This window comes from Phocoena sinus, chromosome 17 (genome assembly GCF_008692025.1).
Source record: "Phocoena sinus isolate mPhoSin1 chromosome 17, mPhoSin1.pri, whole genome shotgun sequence".
NCBI lineage: Eukaryota > Metazoa > Chordata > Mammalia > Artiodactyla > Phocoenidae > Phocoena > Phocoena sinus.
In genome coordinates, this window is record NC_045779.1 from 42,166,643 (window position 1) to 42,191,070 (window position 24,428).

A 24,428-nucleotide genomic window follows, 5' to 3' on the forward strand; every position below is an offset into this window, starting at 1 on the left:
CAAAGGATTAATCTCCAAAATATACAGGCAGCTCACGGAGCTCAATATCAAGAAAACAAACAATCCAGTTAAAAAATGGGCAGAAGACCTAAATAGATATTTCAGCAAGAAAGACATACAGATGGCCAAGAGACACATGAAAAGATGCTCAACATCACTAATTATTAGAGAAATGCAAATCAAAACTACAGTGAGGTATCACCTCATGCTGGTCAGAATGGCCATTATCAAAAAAGCTAGGAACAATAAATGCTGGAGAGGGTGTGGTGAAAAGGGAACCCTCTTACACCGTTGGTGGGAATGTAAATTGATACAGCCACTATGGAGAACAGTATGGAGCTTCCTTAAAAAACTAAAAATAGAACTACCATATGACCCAGCAATCCCACTACTGGGCATATACCCTGAGAAAACCATAATTCAAAAAGAGACATGCACCCCAATGTTCACTGCAGCTCTATTTACAATAGGCAGGACATGGAAGCAACCTAAATGTCCATCGACAGATGAATGGATAAAGAAGATGTGGCACATATATACAATGGCATATTATTCAGCCATAAAAAGAAACGAACTTGAGTTATTTGTTGTGAGGTGGATGGACCTAGAGTCTGTCATACAGAGTGAAGTAAGTCAGAAAGAGAAAAACAAATACTGTATGCTAACACATATATATGGAATCAAAAAAAAAATGGTACTGATGAACCTAGTTGCGGGACAGGAATAAAGAGGTAGACATAGAGAGAGGAGTTGATGACATGGGGTGGGAGGGCGAAGCTGGGGTGAGGTGAGAGTAGCATTGATATATATACACTACCAAATGTAAAATTGTTGGCTGGTGGGAAGCAGCAGCAGAGCACAGGGAGATCAGCTCGGTGCCTTGCGATGACCTAGATGGGTGGGATAGGGAGGATGGGAGGGAGGCTCAAGAGGGAGGGGATATGGGGACATGTGAATGCCTATGGCTGATTTGCTTTGTAGTGCAACAGAAACTAACATGGTACTGTGAAGCAATTATTTTCCAATAAAGATCTATTTAAAAAAAAAAGAGCTGCTGAAAGTCATAACGTAATATCATAATATTTAGTTAAAATGCAAAACAGAAATATATAAATTTCTAGATGGATATCCATTAAACTGGTAAGTGTTTAATTGTGGGAAGGAGATTGAAATTGGATGTGTGGTTAAAGCAGTATATTAAGATGAACTAGGTAATTCACTATTTGTGACAATAGCAACATAAAGATATATAATGTCTTTATTTAACAATATTCCTGGAGAGGCTTCAATATAAGAATCTCATTCTTTTTAACTACCATGTAGTTTTCTTGGTATAGCTAGACCACAGTTTATTTGATCATTCCCTTTTGATGACTTAGGCTATTTCCAATATTTTGGCTCTTACAATGTCACAATAAACATCCATCTAGGCATTCTGTGCCCATGTGTACATATATCTCTAGTGTAATACAAAGCAGTGGAATTCTGGGTAATATGGTATGTGCATATTTTTATGGGTTTGTTATGTTTTTCCTTTCCATTTGTAAAAGCTATTGGGGTATTAGAGATATTTTCCCATTATCTGTCATGGTATTGCAAATATTTTTCTCTCAGGTTATTTCTTGGTTTTGGATATGTAATATTTTCTTTTCCTTTACAACTTCTGGATTTTCTTTCATGTTTAAGAAGATAATCACATCACAAGAGTATATAGTTTTTTTCTTAATTTTCCTTGCAATATTTTATTTTTGTTTTTCAGATTTTCATCTCTAATCCACCTGGGATGTATCTTTGTGTATGTGGCTAGTAGGAATCTATGTTCATTTTCTTCTGATTGGATTGTCCATGTCCTTGATTCTTAGGTTAAAATACATCCTTGAAAATGTGTAAAATCTTTAAATAAAAATGCTTATAGTTAAATAAATAAATAAATAAAAAAGTTTTGTTTTGTCCTGATTGTAACTCAGCTATCAATTGGGGACCACCGTGACCCTCGACATCTGTGAAATGTCTTGTGGCAGATTGTGTTCCCCCAAAATGGTCACAACAGTATTTTCAATCCCACATGCTCATTCCAGATCCTCCACCGAGAGATGGAGCCTGTGTCATCTCTCTTGATCCTGGGTGAGCCTTTCAACTGTTTTGACTAGTAGAATGCTGTAGAAGTGACGTGGTGTGACTCCCAAAGCTGGGTCAGAAAGGCAATATAGCTTCCACCTGTCTCTCTCTCTCTCTCTCTCTCTCTCTCTCTCTCTGTCTCTCTCAGGACACATGCCTTTGGAGCCATGAATGTAAGAAGCACAGGCCCCCTGAAGAAGCCCAGATGCAGGTACCATGTGGAGAGACCCCACAGAGGTAGAGAGATATTCTCAATGAGCCTCAGCTGCTTGAGCCTCTCCAGCCTTTGGCACCAAACACACGAGCGGGGAAATATCTGCCATGACTCCAGCTGCATCCATCTGAATGCAACAGCAGGAGGAATCCCAAGCGAGAACCACCCAGCTGAGCCCAGTCAATCCCCAGAACCGTGAGAGAGAATAATAAATTATTATTGTTGCTTTATGCCACTAAGTTTGGGATGGTTCATTATGCAGCGATTGATAACCAGGGCAGTTTGACTCAAGCTTGAGCAATTCCATGCCCCATGGAACTCAAGAAGCTTCTCATGATTTCTGCTGATTGCTGTTGGAATAGAATGGATTGTTCACAGGTGCTGCCTCTGTCCTATCCTACATTAACTCTTAAGTGAAGTCCAGCCCCAGTTTCAGTTCCCAAAACAAAAATCATTCATACCAAGCATTTGAGTGAGTAGTAAACTTCATGGAAAATTTAAGGGGACACTGCCAACCACACAGGCTTCTGTCCACTTGCTGCCTCTTTCCTGCCCACACAAACACCTCTCCTCATTCTCACCCTGCCACTCAGGTTGCTCTGGGAACCCAAATTTTTCTCCTGCTGTGAAGAGTATTTCAGCTTCCCCCAAGCTTCTCATCCAAAATGTTCACACTCAAGCACATCAAGAATCCAGCCTTGGACTTCCCTGGTGGTGCAGTGGTTAAGAATCCACCCACCAATGCAGGGGACATGGGTTCGATCCCTGGTCCAGGAAGATCCCACATGACGCAGAGCATCTAAGCCCGTGCGCCACAACTACTGAGCCCACGCGCCACAACTACTGAAGCCCGTGCACCTAGAACCCATGCTCCACAAAAAAGAGTAGCTCCCACTCGCCACAACTAGAGAAAGCCCATGCACAGTAATGAAGACCCAACGCAGCACCCCCCCCCAAAAGGTGCAGCTTGCCATTAAAAAAAAAAAGAATCCAGCCTTTACTGGAACCTGTTGAGGTTACAGGTGGGCAGTTTTTCTTATGTGCACATGCATTGAAAAAAAAAAAAGGAAACGTTTTAAAGAGCACACAGATTAAAAAAAAAGTAAAAATTGCTCCCAACTCCCATTATCCAGAGGTAACTACTATTAATGTTTGTGATAAATATCCTACCCGTACACCACAATTTTACACAAATGGGATCACACTATCCTTGCTGCCCTATATTTTCCCCAGGCATCATTAGTAGTAATAATAGCCTTACCATTTATTTAGCACCTGGTATGTACTCGGTGGCTCCACAAATGAGACATCATCTAATCCTTAAAACATCCCTGAAGTGTATGCCCATTACCAATACCTTCTTTTTCCTAAGGGACCTCTGCGAGAGGCAGGGCCGGGATCTGAATCCAGGCCCACCTAACTCGAGGTCCTGTGCTCTTTCCACTGAAGCATAGGCTCCTCTCTGAATCCTTTTCCCAAACCTACATACCACTGTGGAGAGACTACCCTGGCCCTGCATATCTTGAACCAGACCTAGCACCGTAACAAAGTCCTGTCTCTCTGCAAAGTGTTCAAAGCTCCCTGGGGTCTGTGACTGTCTCATTTGCCTGGTGGGGCTGAATCTCTGAGAGAACAGAGGGTCTGGACCCACATAAGGGCCCCCTCCGTCTCCACATCTGCTAGATCGAGAGGACTCTGCTGTCTTGAGAGTCTGGGGGTGGCCTCCTGTGAGTTCAGCATGTATCATCTTCCTCCGCCCCCGGGAATGTTTGTCCTGAGTCATGAGGGCTGCATCTGTCAGGGCCAGCTGTATGAGGAGGACATGCCTGTGAGGAGAGTCTGTTCTTGTTCCCTCAGCCCTCGAAGAGACTTTGCCGGGTGGGACCTGCTCTTCCTTGGGAAGGAACATGCAACGTGTTCTCCGTCATCCTTCCCTGATCAGCACATTTTCCAGCTCCAGGGGACCAGCATCTGCTTTGTCCCCTTCAAGAGGGACTCTGGGTGGGAGGCCAGGGTAGGAGAAGCCATGCTGAGTGTCCTGTAACCCCAGAAGAGGAAGAACAGCCTCCAGGGAGAGGCTGACCTTTCCTTTGACAGTTTCCATGAGCCTTGAGCTAATTGTGAAGGAGAATTCAAAACTGAATTCTGGGATCAGTCTGTCCCCCAGCTGTTCTCGCAGCTGCTGACACTGGAGGGAGATCAAGGGCAGCCAAATCCTCCTCATAGCCCCCAACCTGAAGGTGAGCCCTGCCTTGCTGGAGTCTCCCTTCCATGCAGGGGCCGTCAGACACTCACAGTTCAGGGTAGGAGTGAAGAAGACAGGCTCGGAATACAGAAGCCCCAGATTTGAATCCTAGCTGTCTACTTATTAACTGGCAGCCCTAGACCATTTGCTTATCTTCTCTGATCTTGGGGTTCCTGATCACCTTAGTTTGGTATCCTCTAGAAACTGACCTTGAAAGAGCAATTCTAGCGCAAGCAGTTTGATTGGGAGGGGATCCCAACAAGCACCAGTAGGCGAGTGGGCAAGGAAGAAAAAGAAGCCAATGGGAGATGCATTACCAAGAAAGTGGGCAACATTGAAGCTTAATCCCACTGGGGACGCTTGGAGATGGGTGTAGAACCAATACCCTGAAGTTATCCACCATTACCCCCAGAGGCGAGGGAGCTGGGGTACCAATCCACCAATGAGTTTAGGGCTGCCCCTGGGGAGGGAGTCAGGGGTGATCCTCTGTCCCTCTGGTCTGCTCCATGCACAGAGAGAGCAGGTTCCCACGGCCGGAGAAGCCCTTCGGCAGAGTCACACTATAGGCCAATGAGATGAGAGGAGACGTTTGTCCCTTCTTCTTTCCTTCTTTTTCCCAGCTGATACACAGACAAATGTCGGGAGATGCAGCCATCCTCTGGAGATCCTGAGGTAGCAGCAGGAGGAAAAGACTGAGACAATCACACAGAAGCCGGTCCTGGGGGCCTTGGGCCGTCAACGGGGCCTCCAGACAGCTGCCTCCAGGCTGTTTGTTCAAATGGCTGCAGTTGAATCTTCTGTTACTTGCACCTGAATGCGATTCCTCACTGAAAGGTGGGGGGACTCTGCCTCTTTCCTGAGGAGCTGCCGATGGGTAAACAAGACATGGTTTATCTAGTTGTTCCGCCACAAATGAGGAAGAACACCTCTCTCGGGTAGCCCAAGCCCAGAATTAAGCTTGGCACTCCCCTTCTGTAAAAGAAGGGGGATGGGCCAGGTGATGGCAAGGGTTGGTTCCAGCCCTGGAGTCCAGCATGGAAGAGGAGGCCATGGTGGGGACATCCTATGAGCTCCAACCTGCCCCTCCACTCCAGCGGAGCTTGCTAAGGGGGTGAGAGGCCCAAACAGAGACTATCCCGGCTATTGTTACATCTTTCACCAAACTTCTGGGCAAAAGGACCACTGGACAGGCAGTGAGGACACACCCAGCAGAGGCTTTAGGCCTGGAGGAGGTCAGCAGGCAAGTGGAAGGACTGATTGGCCATGAAAGCCGAGGACTTGAGGGGCTGTACAGTTTAGACCTGGAGAGTTGCGTTGCCACCAATGTACGTGTAGTGGGGAAACATTTATGGAGCTAATTTTAGAGACTAGACCGTAGGAGATGGGGAAGAGGTATCTTCTTAACCTACTGGAGATTTGAAATTCAGAGAGGCACTCTTCAGCTGGCGCACACATGTGCGTACATGTGTGCATGCTGGCGGGTGGATGTGTGCACACACGTGCATGTATATGTGCGTATGCGTGCCTGGGTGTTGTGGCTGCTTGCTCCTTAGCCTCCAGGCTGGTTGAGAGGAAGCCTTTATGATCTCACATCTCAGCCTGGGGGCTTTAGAACCTCCAAATGGCACTTGCTGTTGCATGGAGGTGAGAAGAGAAAGGGGCAGCTAAGTATTTACCTGATGTCAGGTGCTGTGCCATCTCCTACAATTACATTACACTCACAGTGAGCCTGCAAGGCAAATCTGATCTCCCCCACTTGACAGACTTTGAAGACAGGGCTTGATTGAGACACAACTCTGGACTGGCAGAGCCACTCACTCTGGGTTCTCTTCCTGCTTCCGTAACTTACATCTGCATGGCCATGGGCACGTCACCTAACTGCTGAGAACCTCAATTTACCAACAGGAAAAGAGGGGCACTTTGGAGTTGGAGGCACATTTGATCGTTCCTACTCTGCTCAGTCCCCCACGTTACAGTGAGGACGGAATTAAATAACATTTGTGAATTTTTTTAAATCGTCAAGTGCCATGACAATTAAAGGCTTATAATTATTTTCCATAACAATAATAATAAGCGAAATTTGATTCTGGCGTAAAAATGCAAAAAACTGAAATTCAATGATGTAAAACAGATCAATTTGGGGAAAATTATACCCCATCTGCATTTCACAAAGCTAGTGAACATACACATTGCCACACCATGAGATGGACTAGAAAAAGGGAAATGTCCATTAATTCAGTAAGTCTGCCCAATTCCTGTTGACTCAAAGGCACAACAATTTATTCATGAATAACTGCTGGGCTTAGGGGAAGATTCAATGATTAAAATATATTCTTAAAGGCTTTAAGAGACTTTAAGCGATCATTTGTATTCCAAATTGGTCTCACTGACACGAGCTCTTTAAAATGTTAGATCACAAAATAATCCAAAGCCAGAGGCTGACTGGCAATCCTTCTGCTGGTTTCATCAAGTCGAGCAAGGGTTCCCATTCTGCTGAGACAATAGGCTGCATAATAAGCGCTCATAACCGGAGTTTAGGGATCTAATCCAATGAAATCTTCAATCAACTTAATCTGATACTGCTTTGGCAATTTTTCTGGACCAGTCCCGAATTTGGATCATCTGTCCTATTATCCAACAGTGAATACCACCATATGACCCAATTTTGAGTCTGAAAGAAAATGCCTCCTGTTGTTCTGTGGTCTTCTATTTTTCCTATAGTGCAGCTTGCCTTATTTAAGCCTCATGAACATCAATGACCCAAAATTCCTGCCCCTATTTCCTCACTCAGGACCTCACATCCCTAAATGGTCTACTAAACCCCATGCCCCCATCCACTTGGCTGAGGCTTTCTGGGAATCCATTGCTAATGGTACCCCGTGGACAATGCTATTTTGGGTGAGAGAGAGGCACCATATCTTGGAGCAACTAAAGTCACCATACCATGAGATGTGAGAGCAGTGCTGGGTTCCTTGCAAAGTAAGAAGAATGGCATCTCTCATGTTTTGTGGGTGAGCCCCAAAGCAGCTTGGCTTGTGTCCAGAGTGCGTTCAACCTCCTCGTGAAAATATCCCCTTTGGCTTTCTTTCTAAGCCCTCTGTCTACATGAGGGCCCATGAGGCACTGACCACTCTGCTGTTCCCTCCATCCCTTCAGTCTCTCCCTCTCTTCCTTCCCAAGACAACTCTGCCGCCAACTCCCCCAATGCTCTCCAGCCAACAAAGGCCCTGTGCACTTCACTTCATGTAAACAGATGCTCGAAGTTGGACGGAGGGACCATCAGTTCAACCAACAGCCAATCTCCAAATCCCATTTTGGACTTGGCTACAGCATGCTGCAATGTGAATTTTCGAACCCCAGATTTTCTGTCCGATTTTAACCCATGTGGCAAGCCATGTGTTTCAATTTTAAGGCTTGAAAAATACAGTCAACATGGCTCTGAGGCCTTGTACTGGCCTTAAGTCCCTTCTGACTCATTCACAGCAGTATTCAAGCTCAGGACAGTCTCCTACACCTTGTCTGCCAAATGCCTTCTAGGCCAGGCTGAGTGAGGGAGGGAAAGCCTGGGTCTCTCAAAGACCCTCGGTGGTCCCGTCCTTGGCCAGAGAGTGCCACACCTACAGGAGGAAAGAACCGACCCAAGTCAGAGGTCCGACAATCAGATTTTGTTTAGGATAGAAGGCCATTGAATCAGTCTCATTTATTTTCTCTGTACTTGTGTTTCCTTAGTTTTCCCACATTATTTCTAATTTGGGCTGTTAGAAATGGGGAAAGATTGGGCTTCCCTGGTGGCGCAGTGGTTGAGAGTCCGCCTGCCGATGCAGGTGACACGGGTTCGTGCCCCGGTCCGGGAAGATCCCACATGCTGCAGAGCAGCTGGGCCCGTGAGCCATGGCCGGAGCCTGTGCTCCACAACGGGAGAGGCCACAACGGCGAGAGGCCCGCGTACCGCAAAAAAAAAAAAAAAAAAAAAAAAAAAAAAAAAGAAATGGGGAAAGATTAAAAACCACTGATCTAAAGATAATAGAATATCTTGGTGGTTATTGCATTAAAAACCAGCCAGCTAAAGTGAGTTTGGAAGACCTTAGAAGTCAAAGCTGGCGGAGTCTACAGGCCAAGGAGCAGCTGTCTTGCTGAAGGCCGTGCCTCCCTCCCTAGTGAAAACACATGTAGAAACATATGAGTCTGTCCTCTTATCTCCATCTCCTAGAAAGAATGGGATAGAGGTATGGGATTGCCCTTTGGATCAGGGATTCGCCCAGGCATCCCTAATAGGTAGACCTTATCTACAGTGTGGCCCTATCACCCTTTGCTTGTCTGTCTTGCTCATGAGCCTTAATGAATATCTGTTGAATAGAGGACTGGGATAAAACATATTTTGGCTGCCTCAAATGCTTTCCTAGAGAATTAGGTATGCATGTCTGAATGGGTGGATATAGGGGTAAAGAAATGAACACTCATGGACTTCCCTGGTGGTGCAATGGTTAAGAATCCACCTGCCAATGCAGGGGACACGGGTTCGAGCCCTGGTTCGGGAAGATCCCACATGCCGTGGAACAACTAAGCCCGTGCTCCACAACTACTGAGCCTGCTCTCTAGAGCCCGCGAGCCACAACTACCGAAGCCCGCACACCTAGAGCCCGTGCTGTGCAACAAGAGAAGCCACCGCAATGAGAAGCCCGTGCACCGCAATGAAGACCCAACGCAGCCAAAAATAAAAATAATCTTATTAAAAAAAAGAAATAAATGAACACTCAAACTGTCACTTAATGAATGATATGAGCCACATCATTTATATTTCTCTCTCTCTTCGCTGACAATGTATAGTTTAACTAATAATATTAAATGTGTCTATGATACTACTCCCCTGGGTTTTCTACCATTCCTCTTACATCTTACCTCCAATAAGTTCCTCCTACACACACACACACACACACACACACACACACACACACTCACATGATTCCTAAAAAAAAAACCATCACAAATGGTACAGGTGCTAGGAACAAGAAGAAAGGTAGGGAATAGTGCTTCTTCGAAATGCTTCTTTTCAATTAATAATTTACCCTCAGATCAATAGTAGCTTTGGTACATCTCAAGGTCCCACAACTGGGAACATAATTACCGGTAGCATAACTTTACAATGACATTTCATTATTACAATTAATTACATACAAATAAAGTATCCACCAGCTCCCCCTGCCAAAGAAGTTTGGCCAATTTGTTTTGATAATTAGATAAGGCTTATTTTAAATCCAGCCAGCCAGCCGCATCCATCTTTATGTGCTTTTTAAATGTAACCCACATAAATTTGAGTGTCCTCATGGCCCTTTCAGCTTTTTCACAGTCAAAAGAAATACACAGTCAACTCTTAAATCCCTGAGGATTTAATGGAGATTTGGGGATGGATTTTCTAGATGAAGTGGCACAAGGATTTTTCACTATCTTAACTGTTCTTCTTTGAGAAGCCACCAACCTATGCTCCACTCCCTTTGAATGCAATGCAATAAAATCCTTCATCTTATTACAACTTTTCTAGAGCCAACAAACCAATTACACAACTCCCTTTCAGAAGTACAAAGTCTCAGTCAAAATAGAATATTGACCATGCCTATGACATTATAATGAGTCCACTCCCCGCACTCAACCCATCTCCTCATTCAACCTGCATTCTCCTCTCTTCTCCTTCCCGGTGCAGGTTGGAGACATGGCAATTTAAGGTGAGGGCATGGTGCCTTGGCAGTCTGCCCCCCACCCCTACTTATTACATCGTAAATATCTGAGCCCACCTGCCCAGCCTCTCCCATCAGAGTCTCTGCTCCTTGGAGGTCTCTACATAGTGACAAACTCAAATTTTCTTTCTTGCCACAAACAAAACACACACCACTTACTCCAATGTTCAGGGCAGCCTGAGGGTGATACTGTCTCGCTCATGCTGAGCGCCGAGAAATGCCTCTCATGTGACCAACATTACCCCTTTGGGAGCAAATTAAAGGGCACTGTCTTCACCCTAAGTCCCGGGCTGGATCTGGGGTGTATCTCTCTTTTTTAAAACATTTATTTGTTTTATTTATGTATTTTTGGCTGTGTTGGCTCTTTGTTGCTGCGTGCGGGCTTTCTCTAGTTGCTGTGAGCCGGGCTGCTCTTCGTTGAGGTGCTCGGGCTTTTCATTGCAGTGGCTTCTCTTGTTGCGGAGCACAGGTTCTAGGTGCACGGGCTTCAGTAGTTGTGGCTCACGGGCTCTAGAGTGCAGGCTCAGTAGTTGTGGTGCACAGGCTTAGTTGCTCTGCGGCATGTGGGATCTTCCCGAACCAGGGCTCGAACCCGTGTCCCCTGCACTGGCAGGCGGATTCTTAACCACTGCACCACCAGGGAAGCCCCTGAGGTGTCTCTTGAATGAGACTAAGGAAGCTGCTGTCCCATCCATCTTGCACTGCCCCCCAAACCCATCCTGGCTGCCCTAGTTTAAATCCCATTATTCCATCTTGCTTCCGGAAGGTGCCATATTGCCTTTTTTTTTTGTTCCTTGGCGTGATTAGCCATACCAACAGAGGGAATTAAGGAAGTTTCTCCAAGTTTAAGATCAGATCTCAAATTGTTCCGGCACTCTTTGCTAAAAGTTGCAGATCTTTCTCCCGCAAGGATTGATCCAAGGGCTTCTCATTTTCCAAGCCTGCTTTTATGGCTCCCTCAGGCTGCCTTTTGCTATAGCAGCTCCTCTTACTGCAGCATAGAACGTTTGTGCTGCTGGTAGATTCCTAATTATGAACTCAATCTATAAACCCTAGCTTCCCTGCCCTCCTACCCTTAGGATGCCCTACCCTTAGGCCAGTGAGACAGTTGACCACTAAATCAGATGCCTGGTGGCTTGAGAGCTGCAAGAATCTCTGCTGTCCAGTACTCCATCTACAATGCTTCTGTTCTGCCCTCAGTGCTTGCCGTGCCCGAAACCTTCCAAGAACCACTAACACAACTCAAAGTCCTTTTCTCTGGTTCCTTACGTGGAACTTCCTGCGAATTTCTTATGTTTCTAGTAGCAATTAGCTTGTATAAACAGTTCAAAGCCCACTTGATTGCAAGGCTTACAGTAGCAGCCCTGCTCCTGGGGAGCTGGTCCCAGCTAGAGCAGGGCAACAACTTTGAACTAGCTCAAGTTTGCTTATCATTGACTTCCTCACTCCTTGCATAAAAGTCTCTTATTTCTTAAAACAGAGTTGGGCGTCTCTGAGGATTAGATTAAATGCTAATGTCCAGTTTGCAAGTTCTTGTAGGCGTCCTCCATTTAACCAATTCGCGTGACCCTGCGTTCGTTTAATCCTCTGTGTGGTTGCACCTGTTCTCTAAAACGCTAATTGTAATGTCAGAGAAGTTTCCATGTTTCTCTCAGGCTTTCCTGTGCTGTAGTGCTTATACCTCATTCACCTACATTTGTTTATATTACGGTTCCAGCACTTTGGGAATCCTAGAAGGTATATCTATGGCTCAGAAAATGACTATTATTTTAATCTAAGAAGCAGAAAACTGTGCCTTAGGCAAAATCCCACTCAGGCCTCTCAGATCTAACCTGCACAAAGTCGGGTCCACTTATGGTCCTTTTTACACGGGGTTACATTCTAAAAGCATTACTCCAATCCATCTTGGAAAGAATGGAGGTCTTTTGTGACATAAACTGGCTAGCTCTTCACCAAACCTGATTTCTCTTCCTCCTGGCCACACAGCTAGATGATATTTCCCAACCTCCCTTGCAATTAGGAGTGGTCATGTGACTGGGTTCTGACCAGTGAGATGCCAGTGGATACAATGGGTACCACATCTAGGCCTAGGCTCTAAAAACATCCCACATCCATTTCCACTCTCTTTCCCCTTCTCCAGGCTGAATGTAGATAAGCTCTGCAACATTGGAAAGATGTGTTGAAAATGGGAAGGAGCCCAGTTCCCTGAATCACCACTTGTAGGAGAGCTGCCCACCAACTTACAACAAATATTTTGGACTTTATGTAAATAAGAAGTAAATTTCTATCATATTTGAGCCATAATACATTTATTTATTGTACTGGTTGGCATCCCCTTAACTAATAGCACATCGCACAAAAAACTCCTTCTTCAAACATCTTCTCACCTCCTCCTTCCCAAACACTTAGTCACTGTCACCTTTTGAGAGAAACTGCCCACACCCACAATACTCTGAGAAATAAATCTACCTTCCATTCTGACTTTTATTTTGAAGGGCGGCTTTTAACCTTACCCTGGAATTTTGATAAATTTAAAAACCTTCCTGCTGACACATCAATTTTGCTTAAATAAGTTAAATATGTTCTCCCAAAATTGTAAACTTCATCCCATTCCAGACTAAACAAGACAGATGATTTTGGAAATTCTAAAATAATCTAATAGGAAATAATTAAAATAATATGGTGTTATTGTACAATGATTATTAGGAAAGCATTATTTCTTGTATTAATCAAGATAGGATAGACTCTGCTTGTAAGAAACAACCAACTCCCCTCAAACCTCAGTGATATTACCCAACCAAAATGTATCATCTCTCAAACATACAAAGTCTGCTTCAGATCCAGGAGACTCCAGGGTGGCTGTGCTCCATGGGGTAGCTCAGGGATCCAGGCTGCTTTGATCTTGTGGCACCGTCATCTCAATATATACTTCCACAGCAGGGGAAGAGAATGCTGTAGCCTCTAACAGTGGCAGAGCGGTTAAATGCTCTGGCCCACATATGACACGTCACCTCCAGAGTACGTTGGCCAGAACAAGTCACACGGTTCCTCCAAACTTGGAGAGTGTGGGGAAGGAAAAACACCCTTCCGTATGCCCAGAAGGACAGGAGAATTGGATATAGTGAGCAGTAGGTACTAGAGAACTCTATCTTTGAAACTTTTAATTTCGGTTTCTTAATATTTCTGCTATGAACTTCTGGTAAGTCCAAATTTTTTTCCAAAAACAATCCTGTAATTTAAATTTTTTTTTTGCTAAGTCATTTGGATTTCCCAACTCCAGTTAGTTAGAATGAGTGCAGTGTAAGGAAATGCATTTCCTTTAATAAAAACAAGAGCAAAGGAAACAAGAATCTCAGGAGGATTGAGCTTTTCTCAGGAGACATGCTGCCGGGGCAGGCCTGGGAGGCCAGTCCGGGGTGGGAGATGGCCAGGGTAGGAGGCATTTCTAGCATCGTGTTCCCCACATCTCCTAGTCCCAAATCACATAGCTTCCTACCGTGATAAAAATACCCGGAGCCTCTGTCATTTTAGCAAGGTTTAATTAAAGCTGCCCTAAATTAAGAAAATCTAGTCATTGTTTGCATTCCTAGAGGCCTATGTTTAGTTGAGTCACACGTAAGCAAAGAAATGAAAAATTAGCTTAATTTTTTGGCTGCGGGGAAGGGTGTGAATTGGTTTTCTGTCGCTTGTGGGGAACATCTTGTGTCTTCCCTCAGCTGGGTTTCTCTGATGGGATTGCTTCTTCCCACCCTCCTGAAGGTCTCTGAGGACGAGCTGCTGCTTGGTTCTAACCTGAGGCAACCTCAAGAGGCCACAGACAGACCAGCTCAAGTTGGGTAGGGCTGGGGAACTCCTCCCGAGAAAAGCTGTGCCCCCGACCCCAGGCCTCTGAGCAACCGAAAGCTGACACCAAGTGGGTCCCTTGTGGGCGTTTGTCACCCCTAGGGCTGAGCTGAGCAGTGGAGGGGGCGTTCGGAATCCTACTTCCTGTCTCGAAAAAATGAATCAGGGAAACTTCCAGAATCCTTGGGGTGGGGAGGAATGGCTGTAGAGAGGCCATGAATGAGGTGTCTAAGAACAAACCTCTAGAGTCAGACTGTCTTGCTTTGAATCCCATCTCTGTCACTGGTGGCTCTGTAACTCTGAACAGGTTTACTTCACCATTTTGTGCCTGTTTATCTTCATAAAATCATAATACGTACCCCAAAGGGTCATTATGAGGATTAACTTAGTTCATAGATGTGAAACCCTTAGAAGAGTGCCTGGCTTATAGTAAATGACCAGTAAATGTTAGCTTCTGTTATTATTATAAGGGGGCTCTACCTACCTCTGGGAACTCCCACTTGGTTGCCTGTGGCAGCCTCCCGGACACTGTACTTCCAGAGCACTTCCCTGTTCAAATACTGGAGAGTTTTAAATTTTTATTTTAAATCCAGGAAGCTGATTGCCTTGGTGGACCAATGTGTAAGGAATGTGTGATCTGCAGGAGGGGAGAACTGTAAGAAGGATGGGACCCCATTAGGTATCCAGGGTTTGAGTCCCGCAGTAAAGATGTGGGAACAGCCTAGAGTGAAGAATCTTTCAGCAAACCCAGAGCAGACTCAGGCCCTGGGGTAACCATGGAAACAGGAGCCCACAGAGGGATGGGTAAGTGGGTGGAAGGATGGATCCATCAATGGGCAAGGGATGGGTAGTTGGGTGGGTGTCACTTTCACAGAAGAGTGAAGGCCTGTGGGCTGCAGCTATGAGTACCTCTGAGCTGTGGGGAGCTATGGGGAGGTGGGAATGTGTCCGATGGTAGACGGCTGGCCATGGTAAAGGACAAGCAGGCCAGGGCAGAAAGGGAATCTTTCCCTGAGAGATTTCCCCCAAGTTCCCAGCCTAGGGAAGGAGTAGAGATCAAAGGAGGAGGAAAGGAGTGGGCTTTCAGCCTCTGCAGCTTCCAAGTTGGGTTTCTGGCCTAGAGAGTCTTGACCTACCTAATATCCTTTATTCCCTGCTTCTCCTGCCTAATTCTCTGCTGCTTGTAACCAAGAGCTGGGCCTGACCCTTCTTCAGACCTGTGGGGTGGTTCAGGGCTGAAAACGTCATTCTGAGAAAAGGGAAACAAAGTCTTATCTGACGCTGAGAGATCATCCCTCAGTTCCAGCTCAGGACTCCCCTGGGCCTGTGTCCTGAAGCCCTTCCAGCTGGGGATACCTTCAGCTACCCCGTGGTGAGCAGCGAGTGGAGACTCTCCAGTGCTCTCTCCTCCCACCTTGGGAGAAATGGATGCAGATGTCCACCAGCATCTACTTTCCCACAGGCAACAGGGAAGGCTGATGCCCCCAAATTCTCTTCTCCCTGCAACTTCCTCCGCCTCTCCTGGTTACATGGGGCCAATGACTGAGTTCTGGCCAAAGGATTGTGGGCAGGAGAGAAGTCTGCCCCTTCCAGACCTGGCCTTGGAAACGTCTCATGCCATCCTCCACGCTCTCTTCCCTCACCTCTCATCTTGATGTAGAGGATCCCAGGGAAGGATTCCAAGGCTCTTAGAAACTGACAGAGCTCAAGATGGAAGGAGCCTGGTTTCTGGAATCAGCGGGTGGAGACCCCGCATTGAACTGTAATATGAGTGAGAAATGATACTTTTATTAGGTTAAGCTACCGGGATAGGGGGTTGTAGTTTACAGCAATTCGCCTACCCTAATTAATCTTGCACTTGAGATCATCAAGAGGCCAGACTCTGGAACCAGAGAGACATGTTTGAGTCTAGGCATCTCACTTCATGGGCATCAGTAAAATACGGTTAATAATGGTACCCAAGTGAGGGCAGGAGGCAAGCAGAGAGCTTAGCACAGGGCCGATCACATCATAAGCACTCAGTAACTGGTACTAGTCATGGTTGACATTTTAAGCACTTGTTATGTGCCAGGCCTCCCTCTACTGCTACCCTCACCATCATCGCTCTCAGCTTCGTTTCACCACTATCTTCATCTTCTTCGGCCACAGGTGAGGGCCTTGAGGTAAACCCTCCTGATCTGGTATCCCCCTTGGGCCCAGAGAGTAGGGCCAGTGGGAGGGGCTGGGGGCTTCAGTCCAGGCTGTCAGTCACCCAAAGAAGAGTCAGGAGAAGAGGGACAGCATAAGTGACATGCCGGAGGCAGATGGAGAGGGAGTTCCTGGGCCGCTGGGGCTCAGACTCCACACTGTGTGCTTTGAGGAGGGCCTGGGGTAGAGAGGAAAGACAGCCAGACCCCAGAGGTGGTCAAGAGTGAGACTGGGAGCCAAGCTGTCCTCTTGTTAATTTCCCTTGTGGCGACCTTAATTCGAAATTTAATCAAGTTTATCTTAATTTTTTTCTAGCCTTGCCCCAGGATGTTCTGGGGAATTCACTGAAGGGCCTCAATGGAGCAATACCCATTACACCACTTGGGTATACCTTGGGAGAGCCTCCCAAGGAGATGGGTTTTGGAGGAGAAGGTGCAAGATGTGGGACCTCAAAGTCCCCTATGTAGGTCAGCTCTGGGGCATCTGGTCCCCTTTGTAATAAGGAACTCAGAGAGGAGCCCTTCAGAAACAATGTTCTCTCCCTTATCGACCTCCAGGGGCACCTAGGAATGGGGGGCTGTAGGAGGAGAGGAGGGTGGCCTCTGGGGATAAAGCCAAACAGCCTAGGCAAGGACTCACATGTAATAAATTCAGTCTGCATTCAGAAACAATGCAAAAACTATACACATACTTACTGTGTCCTCTCGAGAAAACACTTAGTGAGGAGTTGCACTCATAATAGGGCAAAACTTCTTAAAACCCTTACTTTTCTCTCAATCCCGCCCCTCCCCCACCCCGGTCCTCCCCTCCCCACAACTCTCCTTCCCAAGCCTCAGTCCCACTTGCCCAGCTCAGGTCTCCCTGCCTGCTTCCCTCTTCTCTTCCGCTCTGCCTCTGCCCCCAGCAGCTTCTCTGTGCTCTTTCACCCTAAATCCAAGGCAGGGAAGGAACCAAGGTAAATGATTCTGAGAGGCAGTGTCTCAGGCAGACCTGCAGGAGCCGGGGATTGAGGGGAGGTGGTGAAAAAGGCACCTAGCCTTTATGGTGACCCCGCTTGGGCAGGCACTGGCCCTAGAGGCAGGGCAGGGGTGGGTGTTAACTGAGCTAAGACACAGCCCTTGCCCTTGGCGCTGATCACTGGGCTGCACTTGGGCCCAGCTCTGTGCCAAGGCCCCTAAAGCAGGGCTGCTCAGCCTCTCAATCTCGGCTCCAGGCTCCATACTCTGATGGCTTAGGGGGCTTAAAGAAAACACTGATTCCACGGGCCCTGCATCAGAGATTCTGATTTAATTGGTCTGGGTTGAGGTCCAAGGCATCCAGGGGCATCGGTTATTTTAAAATCTCAAGGGATTCCTATGTGCAGCCAGGAATGAGATCCCTTAGGCTAATCAATTGCCTGGGAGAGTGCCCTAGAGCCTGGGGGATCCAGGCTGCAGCCCCAGGCACAGCAATTCTTTCCCCTCCAACTGCCTTCTTTTTTTTTTTTTTTTTTTTTTTTTGCCGTACGTGGGCCTCTCACCATTGTGGCCTCTCCCGTTGCGGAGCACAGGCTCCGGACGCGCAGGCTTAGCAGCCATGGCTCACGGGCCCAGCCGCTCCGCGGCATGTGGGATCTTCCCGGACCGGGGCACGAACCCGTGTCCCCTGCATCGGCAGGCGGACTCTCAACCACTGCGCCACCAGGGAAGCCCCAACTGCCTTCTTGATCCGCCCAGAGGAAGAAGGCGGGGGCCAAGACTCTGGCTGTCACAGAATAATGTAAGACAGAAGATGAAGGCTCACTCACTCATCATTCAATCATGTATTCAGTAACCACTTAATATAAGTGTTGTGGGGAAAATGCTAGAAACTGACTGAGGGATCCAGTTTAGATTGGGTAGTCGGGCCTCTCTAAGGAGGTGACATTTAAATCGAGACCTGAGTGACAAGAAGGAGCCTGCCCTGGGAAGCTGCCATGACAAGCGGAGAAAACAGTAGGTGCAAAGGCCCTGTGGAGGGAGCAAAGGGGCACAGGGCTGGAGCATAATTGTTGGAGAAGAGACCAATGGGCTGAAGTCTGCCAGGCAGAGGTGCATCATGGGGGATTTTGGAACTATGGGACGGCATGCCTTTCATGCTCAGTTCCACGGGAAGCCCCTGGAAGGATTTCCGGAGGGAATGGAATGACCTAATTTGTGTTTTCAAGAGACATTCTGGCTGTGATGGGGAGGGTGGCTGGTGGGAAGCCAGATGGATGCCCGCGATCAGTCCATTCCGGCGGAGGTGGCGGGGGCACCCCTGTTCTCCCGCGGGAGAGGATGAACACTCAGCTCCTCCGCGGGGGGAATGTAGGTCAGGCAGCCCAGCACCCTCAGCCAAGCCGTCAGTGCAGCCCCCTCGCCTGTCAGAGGAACAAGCCGACTGAGATGTGTGGGCTCAACTGAGAGATCAGTGCTGGCAGAGGCAGAGACAATAATCACCAAGGTGCAGGGATCTGGGCAGCTGCCTGGGGCCCCTTTTTCTCCTTCCCCGGGGTGCCTTCCCCCCACCCCCTCCGCCGCATCAGGATCTCCCTGACAGGCCAGCCCAGGGGCAGGCCTTGACTGTGCCTGGAACAGGCGGCTGTATTTTAAGATCAGGGCTCAGGCTTCTAAATAAACCAAAAACACAGCCAGCTTCCCAGGCACAGAAGGAGGGAGACGGCTCCATTTCTCTTCAGCGCAGTGACTGGGAAATAAACCGGTGGCTCTGCCTGTCACATACACTTAACCCTCTGCAAAGGCATCTGTCAGATCCCAGAGCTCCTGCCTCAGCCTTTCTGAGAAATAACTGATGTGCCCCAGACCCAGGCTTCTCCTTGTGGCTCCAAGTGCACATTGTTGTTCAAGGAAAGGTGGGCGTGGGGCCTTGTCCTTGACCCTGGGGGGAAAAGCTGATAAAGGGCAGGTACGGACCCTGGGCCCATGAGTGGCTGCGGCATGTCTCAGTCAGCTGCCGAAGGGGACCAGGGAGAGAAGGAGAGGGAGGGAGGGAGGGGGAATGGTAAGGAGGGGGGAGAGGGGGGCTGGCCAGAGCAGGGGCAGAGCTGAGAGGCGAATGGAGCAAGCGCCTCTAGACAGTGAGCGCTCCAGGGGCCCGGCAGAGCCCTGGTGTCTGCGGGCAGGTGGGTGGCCGTGGGTGTGGAAGAAACAAAGAGAAACGGAAGGCGGGCAGCAGGGGGGAGGGCGGGGGCCCCCTCCAGGGACGAAATCTCCCACAACCACAAAGGAAGAGGGAACGAGCTAGAACAAAACCGACAGGAACAGAAGGAGGCGGGCAGATAGATAGAGCAAGGGAGGGAGGAAAACCTCCTAGTTATCAAACCCAAGTGTTTCTGGGGAAAAGGGACCCTCCAAATGTGGCAGGAAAAGGTGATTTATGCGTTAAGCTCAACTAGGAGAAGAGTCAGGAGCGAGGTCAAGGCGACGGGAGTGGCTGGGGACGGTGGCCACACAGCAGAAGCCACATAGACATGTGGTGGCGACGCAGAAGTGGGGCTGTGAGCTTCGGGGTGGCCAGAGACCAGGCAGGGCACAGTGAGGGGATGGGGGCAAAGGGTAGAGAGGGCCCCAGACTTCAATGATAGGTCCAGCGGACCTAGACAGGGGTGAGGGCCGTGTGCTCCAAACACAGACCCCGAAAGAAACAGAGGTGGAGACGAAGACAGCAAATACCAGATTCTCCCTCTTCCTCTATCTCTGTGTGTGTGTGCCTGTCTCTGTCTGTCTCTGCCTCTCTGTCTCTGTCTCCTTCTGTCTCTCTCTCTTCCCCTCTCTCTCACACACACACCCCTCCCTCTCTAAAAGCATCAGACAAAAGAGAAAGGAAGCTCATGTGGCCATCTCCACCCTATTCTCCCTCCCACGTGGCCTGCCTCCCTGGACTCCCCGCACTTGCAGGGGGCTGCAGGGACATGGGTGTGGAGCAGCAGCATGGCAGGCAGCATGCTGGCACACCGCCCGCCCCCCCCACCCAGAGGCAGGTGGCTGGCACAGGTCTCCTCTGTGTGAAGCCAGGCTTGGTTCCAGGACACTCCACATGAAGCGAGGTCAAGGGTCCTCACCAGGTCCTCTGAGGAGCCCCAAAGCATGCAAGCTGTGCAGAGCACCCATCTAGTGGGGATGACATTGTCAGGGCATCATAAGTAAAAGACATGCTGCCCACCGTGGCTGAGATGGCTGCCCTGGGAGTCCAGAGCCACAAGGGCTTTCCCGGGACTTCTGTCCAAGACCTGTAGCCCGTGAGCTCCCTGCTAAGCTCACGTCCTGCTCCGATCTTGGCAAACGGGGACCATGAGAAAGGGCTGAGACCAAGGGGAGGGGGCTTCCCGGCGACTGTGGGTCCATTTCTCAGTTCCAGCCCAGCTGGTAGTGCTTTAGGGAACAATCCTTGGAGACCAAGAGCTCGAATCTGGGCCACAAGTCTCCTGGGGAATGGGGACACTGGTACTGAGCATATCTACGCTGGACCCACACTCCAAGTCCCCACTGTGTCCGCATACACAAAGTTCTCATTTCATTACGCACACAGACCTGTCACAGTCGCACTGAATACTACACTGTACACGGCACACTGTAGACACAGCTCACAGTCTGCCACTGTGTGCACACACCACGCTGACATGCCCTAGGTTTCCCTGTTCTGACACGCTGTACACATCCTCCCACCGCTCAGAGGTCCAATTTTTATCAATTTTCAGTGCACAGACACTGAAAAGTCTTATTTTCCTCAGACCACACACACACCTCCCTACAATCCTCCAACTCTGGCACACCACACCGGCCTGTACACGCGCAGTGCCCACACAGAGCTCCCAAACAGAACTCCGTGACTCCCTCCCACGCCGGTGGGGCTTGCGCTCCCGCCCCCAGCAAGCTAAGCTGAGCTCGACCTTGGGTTTCCCGGCTCCGTCTTCACCCCTCCAGATGCCTTTCCCCACCACCCTCTTTCCCCCGAAGCTTCAGGAAACTTTTCAGCAGGTGCCTAAAAGGGGAAACCTGGAGTTCCTCCCGTCCTGCTCTTCCCCGGACTCAAGCCATCCCTCATTCCCCAGCTCGGCTCCGCCCGAGACCCAAGCGGGGAAAAGTCACCGTAGGCAGTCCCCTGCCTGCGCCCTGTGGCAATAACAGCTGTCACCAGGGGATAGGCGAGGGGTTGGGAAAGGTGTTGGCTCTGCGTCGAGCCGGGGGCCCGAAGGGGTCGCCGCGACGCGCGGGAGGAGAGCAGAGAAGCCGAGGCGGCAGCATCTCCGGAGTCCGGGCGGCGGCCTCGCAGGGAGCTGGGAAGCGCGGAGCTGTCCGTTCAGCACCACCGCGCCGTGCCCCAGAGCAGGGCCCGCGCCGAGGCGCACCGGCTCATCTCCCGCTCCGGCCCCCGCTGTGGCGCGCGTTGTTGTCTCTCTTCGGTGCTGAGGGGCGCGCGGAAAGAGAGAGGAGGGCTCTGCGAGCATCGGGGCCACGCAGCCACCTGTGAGCCTCCTGCAACTGCGGACGGCGGCGGCATCCCCGGCCGGAGACAGGAGACGCTCGGCGGACCCCGCCCGCCCTCCCGCCGGGCGCACACACACTCGCACCCGCGCGCACACGCACAGCCAGCCGGCAGCTGCGGCCACAGCGATGCTCGCCGGCAGGTCGGGGAAGTTTCCCGCCGGCCTCGGCCGCGGGCCCCAGTGCTCGCAGGTAAGCGCTTCCAGAACGCGCAGGGCGAGCCCGGATAGCTCCGCGGGGTAAGGCGCGGCGCGCGCGGCGCACGCGGCTCCAGGGCACGGCGCCAGGCGGGCGGGGAAGCCCGGGGCGGGGGGCGAGGGGGTTCCAGTCGCGGGGCCTGGACGCAGGGGACGCCAGGCCGGCCCACTTAGCCCACCCGGGGTTAATGACTCGAGAGGTGAATTTCCCCGCCCCCTCCCGAGGCTACGCGCCCCCCATCTCGGCCCAGCCCGGCCGGTGCGCATCTCAGCTCTGGTCCCGCCTGTCTGCGGCGAGCGGGCGGGGGCGTCTCCTCGACCCGCCCACGGGCAAGGTCAGCTCGCAGCTCCCTGGGCTCTCAGAGCCGCTGGGGTGCGACCTCCGCCAGCGTAAAGGGACCGACAGAACCCCCAGGGTGGGCGTGGAAACGCGGCCATGCTAGTGGAAACATAGCCCCCACTCCAAGCCTTTCCTTGGGAGGGGGCCAAAACCCATAGAACCGGCTCCCCATCCCAGTGTCCTTCAGCACCCAGAGACCTGCTGGAGAGGACTGGGTTCGCCAGGGACGGATGGGGAAATAGAAAGAGGTGCCCGAGCCCTGAGCGCCCGGCGCTCACCCGACACGATTCCTTCGGCTTCCAGGTGTAGCGCCCCCGCGCGGCGCGGGCGGCTGGGCGTCTCCAGTATGACTGGCCAGAGCCTGTGGGACCTGTCGGAGGCCAACGTCGAGGATGGAGAGATCCGCATCAACGTAGGCGGCTTTAAGAAGCGGCTGCGCTCGCACACGCTGCTGCGCTTCCCCGAGACGCGCCTGGGCCGCCTGCTGCTCTGCCACTCGCGCGAGGCCATTCTGGAGCTCTGCGACGACTATGACGACGTCCAGCGTGAGTTCTACTTTGACCGCAACCCCGAGCTCTTCCCCTACGTGCTACATTTCTACCACACCGGCAAGCTCCACGTCATGGCGGAGCTGTGCGTCTTCTCCTTCAGCCAGGAGATAGAGTACTGGGGCATCAACGAGTTCTTCATCGACTCCTGCTGCAGCTACAGCTACCACGGCCGCAAAGTGGAGCCCGAACAGGAGAAGTGGGACGAGCAGAGCGACCAGGAGAGCACCACGTCCTCCTTCGATGAGATCCTGGCCTTCTACAACGATGCATCCAAGTTCGATGGGCAGCCCCTGGGCAACTTCCGCAGACAGCTGTGGCTGGCGCTGGACAACCCCGGCTACTCGGTCCTGAGCAGGGTCTTCAGCGTCCTGTCCATCCTCGTGGTGTTGGGGTCCATCATCACCATGTGTCTCAATAGCCTGCCGGACTTCCAAATCCCTGACAGCCAGGGCAAACCTGGTGAGGACCCCAGGTTCGAAATCGTGGAGCACTTTGGCATCGCCTGGTTCACATTTGAGTTGATGGCCAGGTTTGCTGTGGCCCCTGACTTCCTCAAGTTTTTCAAGAATGCCCTAAACCTGATCGACCTCATGTCCATCGTCCCCTTTTACATCACTCTGGTGGTAAACCTGGTTGTGGAGAGCACACCTACCTTGGCTAACCTGGGCAGGGTGGCCCAGGTCCTCAGGCTGATGCGGATTTTCCGCATCTTAAAGCTGGCCAGACACTCCACTGGCCTCCGCTCCCTGGGGGCCACACTTAAATACAGCTACAAAGAAGTGGGGCTGCTTTTGCTCTACCTCTCTGTGGGGATTTCCATCTTCTCCGTAGTGGCCTACACTATCGAAAAGGAGGAGAATGAGGGCCTGGCCACCATCCCCGCTTGCTGGTGGTGGGCCACCGTCAGTATGACCACTGTAGGGTATGGGGATGTGGTCCCAGGGACCACGGCAGGGAAGCTGACCGCCTCTGCCTGCATCTTGGCGGGTATCCTAGTGGTGGTACTGCCCATCACCTTGATCTTCAATAAGTTCTCCCACTTTTATCGGCGCCAAAAGCAACTCGAGAGCGCCATGCGCAGCTGTGACTTTGGGGATGGAATGAAGGAGGTCCCTTCCGTCAACTTAAGGGACTACTACGCCCATAAAGTTAAATCCCTCATGGCGAGCCTGACAAGCATGAGCAGGAGCTCGCCAAGCGAACTAAGTTTAAATGATTCCCTGCATTAGCTGCGAGGGCTTGACCTCCTCAGACCCACATTGCTGAGCTGTTTCTTGTGCCTCTGGCACAGTCCAGGCACAGTCCAGGGTTATGGTGTAAGGAGTATGCCCAGCCCCAAAGGGGAGAGATGCATGGGATATGCACCCCAGGTTGCTTTTACAGTATTTAGGATCATTTTTAGAGGGTGGTGTGTCTGACACCATGCCTTTGCACCTTTCAGTGAAATGACACTCACTGGTCTTTGCATCGCGGGCATAAAATGTTCACCATTCTGCC

The 24,428-nt window shown here is 50.2% G+C and overlaps 1 protein-coding gene across 1 annotated transcript; it reads left to right on the top strand.

Annotated features, from left to right (window-relative positions):
- Positions 1-22,726: 22,726 nt before the first annotated feature.
- On the top strand, positions 22,727-24,160 carry KCNS2 (potassium voltage-gated channel modifier subfamily S member 2). Its single transcript, XM_032609392.1, has one exon. It carries the CDS (start codon positions 22,727-22,729, stop codon positions 24,158-24,160), a length of 1,434 nt encoding a protein of 477 aa, XP_032465283.1.
- The last annotated feature ends 268 nt before the right edge of the window (positions 24,161-24,428 follow it).

Coding starts and splice junctions, on each gene's coding strand:
- KCNS2 (XM_032609392.1), top strand. CDS start 22,727: ATGACTGGCCAGAGCCTGTGGGACCTGTCGGAGGCCAACGTCGAGGAT.